Consider the following 12,170-nt stretch of genomic DNA (forward strand, 5'->3'; position numbering starts at 1 on the left):
GTTACCTGATTTGCATAATTCCTTGAGTGAATCAGGCTGTTAAAACAATACAGACAGCATGCGCAAATAAACAGTGCTATAAGTGGGCACATTTCTTTCCTAAGCAGGGTGTACACTGTACAATTTGTACAGCCCTTTAAGATTGTTGCTTGTCAGACTGTACAATGTGGTCCCAGTGAGATCTTGGGTAAAAGCCATGGCACACTGTGCAAAATTATTTTGGACTGTACAATACACAACGCAGCCAAGACTTTGGACTTGATTGTTCCGATTGAGGAGGGGTCACACTGCACGATTGCAATGCTACATTTCCGACACTGCCAGAACTGACGGAGGCTAAGATTAATTGCAAAGGCAATTAATCAGAGTTAGTGAACACCTCACACATTTAGCGATCAAAGAGTGACGATTTTGCCCTATGACAAGAGAAATCTTTTACAACCCCTAAAATTTGTCTCAGACGGCAAAATCATTGTCAAAATCGTACAGTGCGAGTACAAAGAGAGTCTAATGAACTCACTGTCTGTCTTTTGAATGTAGCTGGATTCCATGATAGTGCTGCGGGACATCCTGCCAGCATCATCTGCACATGCAAACAATAACAGTGTTACAATCAAATTACGTACAGCCCACAAACATTCCCGGAGATAAACTTATTACAGAACTATCAATCTTTTTATTCCACCTTGTTTGATAAATGGACCGCCCATGCACTGTAGAATGAATATTGCACACCAAATTTCTGATTCAGGTTTACCCACCCTTAAACAACAAGTAAATTGTGGCAGTTCTTAGCCAGCATATGCGGCAATGTGGAGCAGACTTTGTGCCACAATAATCTCCTCTTCGCTTCGAAGACATACAAGCAGAGTTCACTACACTACTGCTGCAGTACCTGTCTGTGAAACGCGATTGTTTATGTGGCTGATGGTGGAGCCATCTGCAGACCGCTCAGTCTTCTTCATCACCACTTCACTGGTGTCTCCACCCACCCGAGCTTTCTGAGCCCTCTCTTCTCTCTGCTGTCTGAGCTCCTTCAGACGAACTTCTCTCTCCTTCTCTCTCTGATCTGAGGAGGACAGCGACATGAATGTCAGGATGGATTATGAATGACGGAGGGAAAAGAAATTAGGATGAAGATGGAGGAAAAAGGTGGATGAGAGAGAGTATAGATACAGATTAGCAATGCATGAAGTATTTCAAATTGACAGCATTGGTCAATATTTCATTAGTTTATTTTGGATATTTAATGGACTCAGCTATTAAATGTCCACCTATAAAAAAAAAAAAAAAAAAAAAAGAGGAGTTTGTCTCCTTGAGCATATAAACATTTGAGAGTTTGGGGAGGGCAGCAATGAGTGCAAATACTGAGAACTGGAAAGTAAAAGTAGGAGAGAAGAAAGGTACCATCTGATACAAAATACATTGTATATTTTGATATCTGAAAATAATTAGGTATGGCCTGAATAACACCTCCAAGGCAAACAGTAGTTAAAATAAAACACACACACATACTGCACATACTGTATCACTGGCACAAAGATGTGAGACTACTCTAAAATACATCAAGTCCAAAAATACAGAACACAGGTAAAAAGATGCTTTTTGCCCAAAAAGGACATGTTTGACTTACTTTCTTCTGCAGAACACAAATGGAGATTTTTAGAAGAATATCTCAGCTCTGTAGGTCCACACAATGCAAGTGAATGGTGACCAGAACTCAAAAGGCCCAAAAAGGACATAAAGGCAACATAAAAGTAATCCATTGTTAAATCCATATCTTCTGAAGCGATATGATAGATGTGGGTGACAAACAGAACAATATTTATGTCCTTTTGTACTGAAAATCTACACTTTCACTTCCATAATCAGGTGTGGAAGTGACTTTCACTTTCACATTCAGCCACCTACTTGTTGAGGCTGGTAAAAGGTGGAGATTTATAGTAAAAAAGGACTTAAATATTGATCTGTTTCTCACCCTCACCTATCATATCACTTCTGAAGATAAGGATTTAACCACTTGAGCCATGGATTGCTTTTATACTGCCGCTATGTGCTTTTGAGGACCAACAGAGCTGAGATATTCTTTTAAAAACCGTTGTTTGTGTTCTGCAGAAGACAGAGAGCCATACACATCTGGGATGGCATGAGGGTGAGTAAATTATGAGAGAATTTTCATTCTTGGGTGAACTATCCCTTTAATCATCGATGTGTGTAAATTCTATCAAGCAAACACAAAGTGAGCGGTACCATATGATTACAAAACACATACACTTTCATGCACAATCTCACATTAATAAAAGGACACGAGTAACCTGTGTATCACACCCATGAGTTATATGCAAGCACAAACAAAAACATTAGCCACCAAAGCTCTAATTGACACTTCGGTAAGCCCCACAATAAAAACATTACTAGGGCTCAGCGAAGAGTGAACTGGGCAAAATGACTGGTTCACACATGATCCAGCATCCCTACCCATTTCCTCCTGTGTGCATCCCAGCTTTGCCTCTGAGAGCAGAGAGACAGAGAGAGAGAGACATCAGATTGACCAAAAGGAAGAACAAAGATTGTCTAGCAGAGATTAGTCTAGAATAGATACTCAATGTGTTGTACACTCAAAAAATAACTCAACTTGATTCAATCATGGACAGTGGTTCCAGATGTTTGAAATTTCTTTTTTTTATCTCTTTTTTAATAAAACTTTTACATGTCAAAATACAGCAATTTAAATTAAATTCTTTTAGTCATATGCTACCTAGTGACTGGAAATGATAGCATGCTAAACACATGCTGGTGGGAATCACTACTGAGTGCAACTTGGTCACTATGCTATGGTTAGCACAGCAATTGCTCAGTGGGTACAATTTATATTCATCTTGCACAAAGACACATAAAATAACAAGTCATTTTAACGTTTACTCTTCCTGTCAAGTCCCATGCAAAGCATGCTGGGAACTTGAAATCATCTGTCCAGTTACAAATAACCACATTAACCAAAGGAAAAATAAAATCATATATTATCCCAACATACATGGATATTTTTAAAGTTCACTTAGTTACATGGATTTTTTTGAGTAATATGAACATGGGAGTATTGAGTAAAATTCACTATAGTGAAAGTTCCCTTTTTTGTTGTTGAGTGTATCACCAAGAAAGATTAAAGTAGAAAGGAGAGAAGAAGGGCAGAAGAAGAGAGGAAGGGGTCTAAAACAGGTCTATTTACAGGTCTATAGGGGTCTTTTTACAGTACCTCGCTTTTTTTTCCGGAGTTCTCTCATTGCAGCCCTGATCAATTTCCTTTCTTCGAAATCTTTACAGTCATCAAGCTATAAAAGAAAACAAAATTATTAATTGTTTGGGTTGGGTATATGATAAAAATATTCATACAGATTAAAATAAATCTCATTAAAGCATTACTATTGTTAAACTCAACATGAAACAATGATCACAATCCATTTTACTTCAGCAATGTGACGTATTTCTGAGTGAAAAAGGATATTTGACGTACATAAAATACATGTTAAATATACTTCAGGAAAAAAAAATGTAGGATGGTTGATTTATCCATCAGAAATTGATTGGATGGGTCCACTCCCATGATGCACTATGAATGACGCAATAGAGTCTCCCAACATTCTTAGGTGGTTTCCACACTGGGCACGATTGCTGCGGTCCGAATCATAGCAAATGTGCACATGATGGAAAACAAAACACACGTGCTAACACGAGTTTTTTTAAATTAATTTGGTGTCATTATGCCCACCAGCGTGAACAAAACTTGCGACCCAAACTAGCGACTGTGTGCTGAATGCCATAATTCAGCAGTTGTACATGCTCAAGAGAAGGCTTCAATACTGGATGCTCACAAGCGATCTTTTTGAGGTCACAGCTGGTTGCACGCTCCCTTGTGCACATATATAAAAGGCACCTCACCACTTCTGTGTCCCACAACATTCCCCTGTCATTCATGGTGCATGTGTGTGTTTGTTTTTGGACAACTGTCAGTATAGGGAGGAAATTAACCTCAAAGTTGGTTGGTTTGGTTTATGAACGCTTTTCATAAACGTTGGCTTAGAACGTTTTTCTTAAGACTTTTAGGAAATCCCAATGGAAAAAAAAATGAGGAAAAAATTCCAGAACCAAGACAGCTGAAAAAGTGAGCGGGCACTGTTGTGTTCTACAAGACATGGAACATGTATTAAGAAAGTACAGTAAATAGGCAATTTTTGGTTTCATGCTATTTCATGTTACTTCGAGGTATTTTTTAAGGGCTGTCGATTTAATGCATTAATTTAGTGCGATTATATAAAAAGTAATGCGTTAAAAAAATTTACGCAATTTAGCATGTCCCCTGAAGTGTACGTAAATTCCGTAATAAAAGTACTGATATTCCTACTATTCAAGTACGTGTTTTTACCAGCAGCGTTAATAGGTGGCAACACACCTCAAAAACTCTCTCAAGTGGCGAAGCCACAGAATGAGAACTGCTCATAGATTCCACTATTTTTAACTTGACGCAGTGTGCTAAAAAGGCAGCTTATATGACACTGAATACCAGTGAGACACTCCAACCGTGTCCGACTGATGCACATGTACATAGAGTGACAATTAAAAATAGCGCAGGCGGAACGCAACAACGCGTACTATGAGAACTGGACACATTGACAAGCTCAATGCAAAACAGATTGCTGTCAACTGTGGGCTTGTTCAATAAATGAGAATAAAGCAAACAATACTGTATACTGAGTTCTTAAGCCACTTTATGTATTGTCTAATCAATGCTTTATTCATGTGCCACAATAATGCAATTTATTTAAAAGTGAATTTCAATCTGTATCATATATTTATTTTAGGCCCTACGTATTATATTTATAAATATTTGAATTATAATGCATTCTTTATATGAATCATCTTTATTTGGCAGCCTCTCTCTGCAAATAATGATGTATATGATTAATTGTGGTTAATTCTTTAATTAATCGGGATGTCCTGTGATTAATTTGATAAAAAATTCATATTCAGTGTCATTCCACTGTTTTGAGCACAAACACGTCCTGGACACGTTCTTGCACCCATCTATGTACAGTATGTAAACATGGACGTCTTTGACCGTTTTGATGTGTTTCTGGCGATGTGCGCCTCAGTGTGCCTATATGTGTGTGTCTTGTTCATCGTGCTTTGGACTATGTACAGTATTTTTTTTATGTTTTTAAAAGTGTGGATTGCTTGTGAACCAGTCATAATATGATTCAAGCTTTGCAAAGGAACTCTTACTGAATGATGGGGCAGTTAAAAACACTACTGGACCCGATCGCAAAACGGTGAATAAACTGTTTCATTCATTAATATTTCATATGTCATTACTCTTTGATAGTTTATGGTGCTGATGTGCTTGAGATGAACAGATTCATATATTCGGATGCAATGTGTCAGATGTGTGTTGTGTGTAAACACTAAAATGTAGTTTTATAATGCTGTGGAGCTTTTTTCCATTTTCTTCTGATTGAGTTTCAAATATGACTGAATTTGAGGGGCAGCACAATGTTAGCCAATCATAACAGTGGGCATTTACGTTAAGGTTTAAAGGAGATGCTTAGGCCAAAACTGAGTGTTTCAGACAGAGGGCCAGAGACAGGGTGGAAAATGATCATATATTACTAAATATGACTGTTTTGGTGCACAAAAACTTTACTAACATTATGAGTGGAACTCAGGGAAGATAATAAAATTATACAAAAATAGTATTTCATGACCCCTTTAATCGATTGACAGCCCTACTCTTCTTAACTGGTGTCATCTTATTTTTGCCTCTTTATTGGATAGACATATTGTAGAGCGGACAGTACGTCCAAATTGTTGCACTAAGAGGAGGGAACAGGATTGGAAAATGTTGCAAGACATATTGGAACTTGCATCGCTTAAATGAGCAAATACGACTCAATGTGTCAGAGCACATGTGCTAACAACTAAGACATAGCTCCAAACTAATTTTACTCACTGTTTTTTTTTTTTATAATTTATTTTTGTTCTTGTGGTATTTGTATTTAACAATTCAAATGATCAGCTCGGGAGATTTTGTACCATTTTGTCCAGGATCTCCTCGTCTTCGATGTCCTGCAGCTGATCTGCGGTCAGCTTCTCATTTTGCACCTCAGCCTTGATGGAGCTCATGGATGAGCCGTTAGGAAGAACAGGAGTGCTGGTCTTCATCTCTCTCACAGGCTCAACCACAAGAGAAATGGGCTCTGTCTCCATCTGTGTGTGAGAATGAAAAACAAAGCTAGTAAAACTCTATTTAGCCTTATGGTGAAGTGTATCTATTGTTTTATCATTTACAACCTTACAAACTTACTTTTGTGAAATGTTTTGCTTGAAAAGTGTGCTTGTGCTATATTTCTTCAAAATAAATGCCACTTGATTTGATATTTTATAATATTATGCACACATTTTTAAGTGCGACTAAAGTGTCAAAATACTTTTTGTGGCCATTGTGTTCTATATATACAGTACACTCACCGAGCACTTTATTAGGAACACCTGTACACCTACTTATTCATGCGATTATCTACTCAGCCAATCGTGTGGCAGAAATGCATAAAATTATGCGGAAACAGGTCAGGAGCTTCAGTTAATATTCACATCAACCATCAGAATGGGGAAAAAATGTGATCTCAGTGATATCGACCATGGCATGTTTGTTGGTGCCAGATGGGCTGGTTTGAGTATTTCTGTAACTGCTGATCTCCTGGGATTTTCATGCACAACAGTGTCTTGAGCTTCCTCAGAATGGTGCCAAATACAAAAAACATCGAGTGAGCAGCAGTTCTGCGGACGGAAATGCCTTGTTGATGAGAGACGTCAACTGAAAATGGCCTGCCTGGTTCGAGCTGACAGAAAGGCGATGGTAACTCAGATAACTCCTCTGTACAATTGTAGTGAGCAGAATAGCATCTCAGAATGCACAACACATCAAACCTTGAGATGGATGAGCTACAGCAGCAGAAGACCATGTTGGGCACTTTATTAGGACCAAAGTGTTCCTAATAAAGTGCTTGGTGAGTGTACTAAAAAAATACTTTATATCCATGAGAAAACATGGGAAACAAGGGACCATCATGGGAAAGAAAAACAACATAAAATTAAAAGAAAGAAAAAATACAACCACAAGCCACTAGCTGCCTATTTAGGAACCAATTCTATGGCAATAAAACCGTGATGATATTTATAACTCTGAACAGCTAATACCTAAACCTAAACTCATACCTAAACTCACTATCAACAGCAAAACAACTGACATTAAGATTTAAGAGTAGGGAAATAAAAAAATGACTGTTCAAAAATAAAACTGGGGAAGGGATGGTAAGACAGAGCAGAGAGTGAAGCGCGTACAGGGGAAAAAGGAGATGGAAAAAGGGGCTGGATGTTGAATCTGATCTATGACTACAGCTGTGTTTACACAAAAGCTCGCTGACATTTAGACAGGCATGAGAGCTCAGTGATTTCTGTGAATGTCCCTGGGAGCCTTTGCTTGCTGCTCTCATCCCTGAAAGTCTCAGTGCTTCACTGATCCCTCCTCCAATACACCAGCAACACTGGGCACATGCATGCCAGACCAGATGCTCGGTAAGGGGGAAGGTTTGGAGCATTATCACTTTGAGAGAATGGAAAAGTAGGCATCCAAAGTATGAGATGCTTGTGACAAAGCACAAAGCAAAACTTGTTCTATGAAAGAGCACTGATCAGTTTATTTTATGCAACATTTACTTGTCAAGTATTCATTTTGTGGTTATTTTCTAGTCTGTACTTTAGTAGCATTTATGTATGCATGATTTATGATTAACCATTCCAGTATTACTGTAGTTGATATTGCTGCTTTTTTTTAATTATTGACGTTGGTTGATACTAGATTGTACGATATTGGAAATTTAATTGTGCACTCGTTTCTGCCTATTCAAAATGAGTTCAATCTTTTATCTATATTACGCACTTTAAGAGCTTATGTTTTAGTAAGTGTATGTGATTATGCATAAAAATGTCATTTGCATCTATTGCTGAAAAATGCTTGCACAAACTTTATTATTTGTACACTTTATTAAATGCGTAATAAGTTTATTTCAGCTCTGAATTATGCGTGACCATTTATCTATCCAAAGCACTCATTTTCATAATGTGGCCAACATCATTCCTTTCAGTTATGCACATGTGAAATGTTACAATTGTTATTTTCTGTGTTTATCTCAGGGCTGCTTTCATAGTTGCAGTAGGTGACATCACGTGAGAAAAACATGCAGAGCAAAAAGACGAGTTCAGCGATGACCAAAAAATAAAAATAAAAAATAAAACACAAAAGAGAAATTACTCTCAGCTAATAACATAAAGAGGCATATTCCTAAAACCTGACCATGCTGCGGTCAGCAGTATACATGACATATAAACTTGTTTGGGGAACAACATCTCAAATCACTAAATCAAGTTTGCTTGAAATATATCTTAAGATATATTTGAACTGTGACCTAAGCAAATGTCATTTATACATGACAATGGAATATAAAGGGTCAAAAATGTATTTTATTTTTATTTATTTTTAGGAAAATTGGGTATTTACAAATACCTCATTCTTTTTTTTATAACTGTCACTGTAAACCTATTTGAAATTAATTTTATGTTAATTTTCATTTTTTTTTTCTGTTTTTAAATTAACAGTCACATTTTATTAATATAAACATTGCCAATACTTAGAGAAAACTTCCATGGTATTGCAATGGATTACTGGACATGGCACAGAAGTATTACCCTTTTTTATGTTGTGCCATGCAATACTATGTTTTTTTGGTAATGGACCATGTAACACCAATAAGCTTTCTGGAGTACCTCAGAATACCATATACTGTAATGCCACAATATGATGAATGGTAATGAATATGGTAATCATTCAGAATCTAGCATTCCTTTTTTTGTTGTTGACTTGTTAACCAAAAATGATCACAATATAGAAAATATTTTTGTAATTTTAATACTACCTGTTTTTCTTTGTGTCATTAATAAATAGTGTGGGCCGACAGAGGGTTAAAGGAATGTTCTGTCTGGAATTTATCTGTGACATTCTTTCCATTACCACATAAAATCTCCTAATGTAGTATATTCACTTTCAATAAAGTCCTGTGGCCTTCTCAGTAACATCAGCACTACTGATAGTTTGTTTGAGCTGTGTAGGTGATATTTCACACTCATTTAACTTCTTAAAATGTCACCTTAACAAGACTTGCCTAGATATATTTAACAGCATTAGACACATTTAATTATCTCATAAAATAAGTTTGTTTACATGTTAAATTTGGCAGCCTAATAAAAAAAGACATAACTAGTTTTTCAATTATTGGTATCTTATGAAAGAAGCACAGTTTACCAATAATGAGAATGAGCAATAGCCTGGCAGCAATGCTGTACATTATACTTTAAAAGAACTACATTAAACACAGTCAAAGACCTGACAACAGGATGATATGGAAACAGACTTGGATACCTCATGCTAATCTTGTGCCACATTAAGTCACCATCTTTTTATTTCTAACTAATCCCTGAATAGCAAGGCTTTGCTCTACACTCGCAAATTCAGAGGGTTTTAGTCCTCTTTTGACCATGTAAGGAGTAATACAAACAGTACACAAACTTTCTTACGGGTTAAAATCAAGTAAACTGTTATTCACGTTAACAAATGTATGCATCTTCAACTTACAACCAACCTTTTGCAGCTCAGTGAACTACAACGTATTTGTACTGTATCTGGAGCACAACTTGCCCTAAATCAAAAGATCCCTGGAAAGTCTGATCTGACTGAATTAAATCCCTTCCTGGAAGCAAACTCAGACACTAAGACTTTCAATGAATCAAACCGTAATGGGCCATAAGAGTCTTTACTTTCATGATTCATTACGTATTACTGCATTACACCATAAAACCTAATTAAAGCATAACCTAAAATGTGCACAAACTTAATCATTCATACCACTTTAAACTTTGGAGACCATCCCTAATGTTTAAGATGATAATAATTCAAAGTGATTTCCATTTGGAAACTGCACTTCGATGGTTTTATTTGGCTTATTTTCCAGCCCACGTTATTCTCCATAAGTGTAGAGAAGTAATAGTATGTGGTGGAAAAAATTGTGTTCACAATGAAAGCTATTTAAATAATGACAAAAGATTCATGAAGCAACAATTTTCCATCATTCATATACATAAATGTGTCAAAATACTCCTTGCCACATGGGATAACTTACATTTTCTCAGTGGTGCTTGCCCTTACAAAATTTTGAATATACATTTTGGACAGTTTGAGATTCGTTTCTATCGTAGAGATGAAAAATGCAAGTCAGAGGTTGCACAAAAAATTCTCACTGTATCATAATTTTTATTTTATTTTCATCAAGCATGAGTTACTTTAGAGGGGTGTGTACTTTAGAGGGGTAGACTGCATATCTAGTATAGTCACCAAAGAGGTTTCCAGTATTCAATGGACAGCCAAAGCAAACACTTGATGGTGGGGTTTGCTTTAGAATCAAAGCAAACACTTACTGAATGTCCAACTAAAAAGAGAATAGCCTTGAGTTTTGCTTGGATTGAATATGATGCCGACTAGACAAAACATTCTTAATAATAAATTAGTAATTAGTAATCAAAAAGTAAATGTCATAATTTTTTCAAAAGTTTTAAAATTATGTTCCATAAAATGTGTATCTCGCTTTATATGGGTCATTCCAAAAATTCGGTGACATTTTGGCTTTGAAACTTTTACAAAATAAAACAGTTTTACAGGTATCTTTAAGTTACATCATTAAAGGGATATGTTAAAGATTTTATTAGTCATACTGGTCAAGCTAAATGACTAAAAAAAAATTCAGATGTCCATTTAGTTAATTGGGCAGGGTGGAAAATAACAGGGTGGACATTCAATGGATACATCAACCATTTATACTGTATTTATCGACCAAAAAGTTCGAGACTATCGCAACATAAATTTTTGCTTACATCGCCCACCTCTAGTAATTACTAAAGTGTTCTGGGTGGTTTCTTACTGGCTGAAATCAAAAGATACCACCACCAAGTCTCTATGATATTATGGTCCCTAGATATGGCTCAGTTTTCTCATTCAGTGCAGGCTTATGAGATTATTTTGCCTGTTTTATAGTCAGTTAGGCAAAAATCACAAGTTTCATCACTTAGAATAGTAATAGCACACCTCTCCTCAATAAGCTAAGTATAATAACTCAATAAGAGTTATTATTCATCTCTGTAGCACAAATTGTGCGGGATGAATTACGTACTCCTAACCGTAAGTAAGTGATACCTTGCCTTATCAAACATCACTAATACTGTTTTCAATCTGACAAATATCTGATGAATAGGCAGAGACACATGCACACTACCATGCTATTGCTCCGCGAGACACCACTGGTTGGAGACGATGTAGATGACGTGTGGCAAACAGCGGCAAAGGTTGGAGAATGTAGTACTGGGTTTACATCCGAATCAGACGGTTCACTGTTTGTTGGCTCATCATATTGCTCTTGTTGAAGATTTGGTTCAGGCAGTCCAAGTGCTTCACAAAGGGACATTACTTGCCTCGCAAGCTCCTCTTGTTGGATCCTTAACCTTGCGTTCTCTTCCTGCAAGGCAGAAATGGCCTCAACGACCGGTGTAACCTGGGATCTAGATTCATCCAAACATTGTTGTATTTTTTGGCCAAAAACCTTCAAGTCACAATGTACCTCCTGTACGGCTCGCTGAAGGTTGAGTTCCAACTCAAAAAACCGCTCATCTCCATCACCGACTCTTTCATCCGATTCATCGTCCACAACCGACTGTAACAGAAGATCTCCAATCACTGATTCCAGACCTGACTCAGCACACTCCTGATCCGGGCTACCTGGTGGACCGGGTTCATCACCCAGGGCTGGAGTAGGGTCCAGACTGATTCCAGGCATGGTATGATTAGCTGCTTCTCCAAAATCCACCTTACGTGCAACTAATCAGCAGGTGCCAATTGTCTGACTTCTTTGAATGCTCACAATTCCAACAATTAGTGTATGACAATAATCGGAGCAAATCGACTTATGTATATATATATATATAGAGAGAGAGAGAGAGAGAGAGAGAGTTGTTGGCAA

General features: G+C 37.0%; 1 protein-coding gene across 5 annotated transcripts in view; it reads right to left on the reverse strand.

Annotated features, from left to right (window-relative positions):
- Positions 1-12,170, reverse strand: part of LOC127437179 (smoothelin-like) — a 120,466-nt gene that overhangs the window by 19,478 nt on the left and 88,818 nt on the right. For 3 of the 5 annotated variants that reach the window (XM_051691958.1, XM_051691934.1, XM_051691943.1), the window contains 5 exons: positions 6,085-6,258; positions 3,254-3,329; positions 2,479-2,511; positions 896-1,069; positions 521-583 (listed from right to left, as the gene is read on the reverse strand). In XM_051691958.1, the coding sequence (XP_051547918.1) occupies positions 521-583; positions 896-1,069; positions 2,479-2,511; positions 3,254-3,329; positions 6,085-6,258 (520 nt within the window). The remainder of the gene's footprint in view (positions 1-520; positions 584-895; positions 1,070-2,478; positions 2,512-3,253; positions 3,330-6,084; positions 6,259-12,170) is intronic. The other 2 variants (XM_051691950.1, XM_051691967.1) reach the window with 1 other exon arrangement.

The sequence above is a fragment of the Myxocyprinus asiaticus genome, chromosome 4, assembly GCF_019703515.2.
Source record: "Myxocyprinus asiaticus isolate MX2 ecotype Aquarium Trade chromosome 4, UBuf_Myxa_2, whole genome shotgun sequence".
NCBI classification, from domain to species: domain Eukaryota; kingdom Metazoa; phylum Chordata; class Actinopteri; order Cypriniformes; family Catostomidae; genus Myxocyprinus; species Myxocyprinus asiaticus.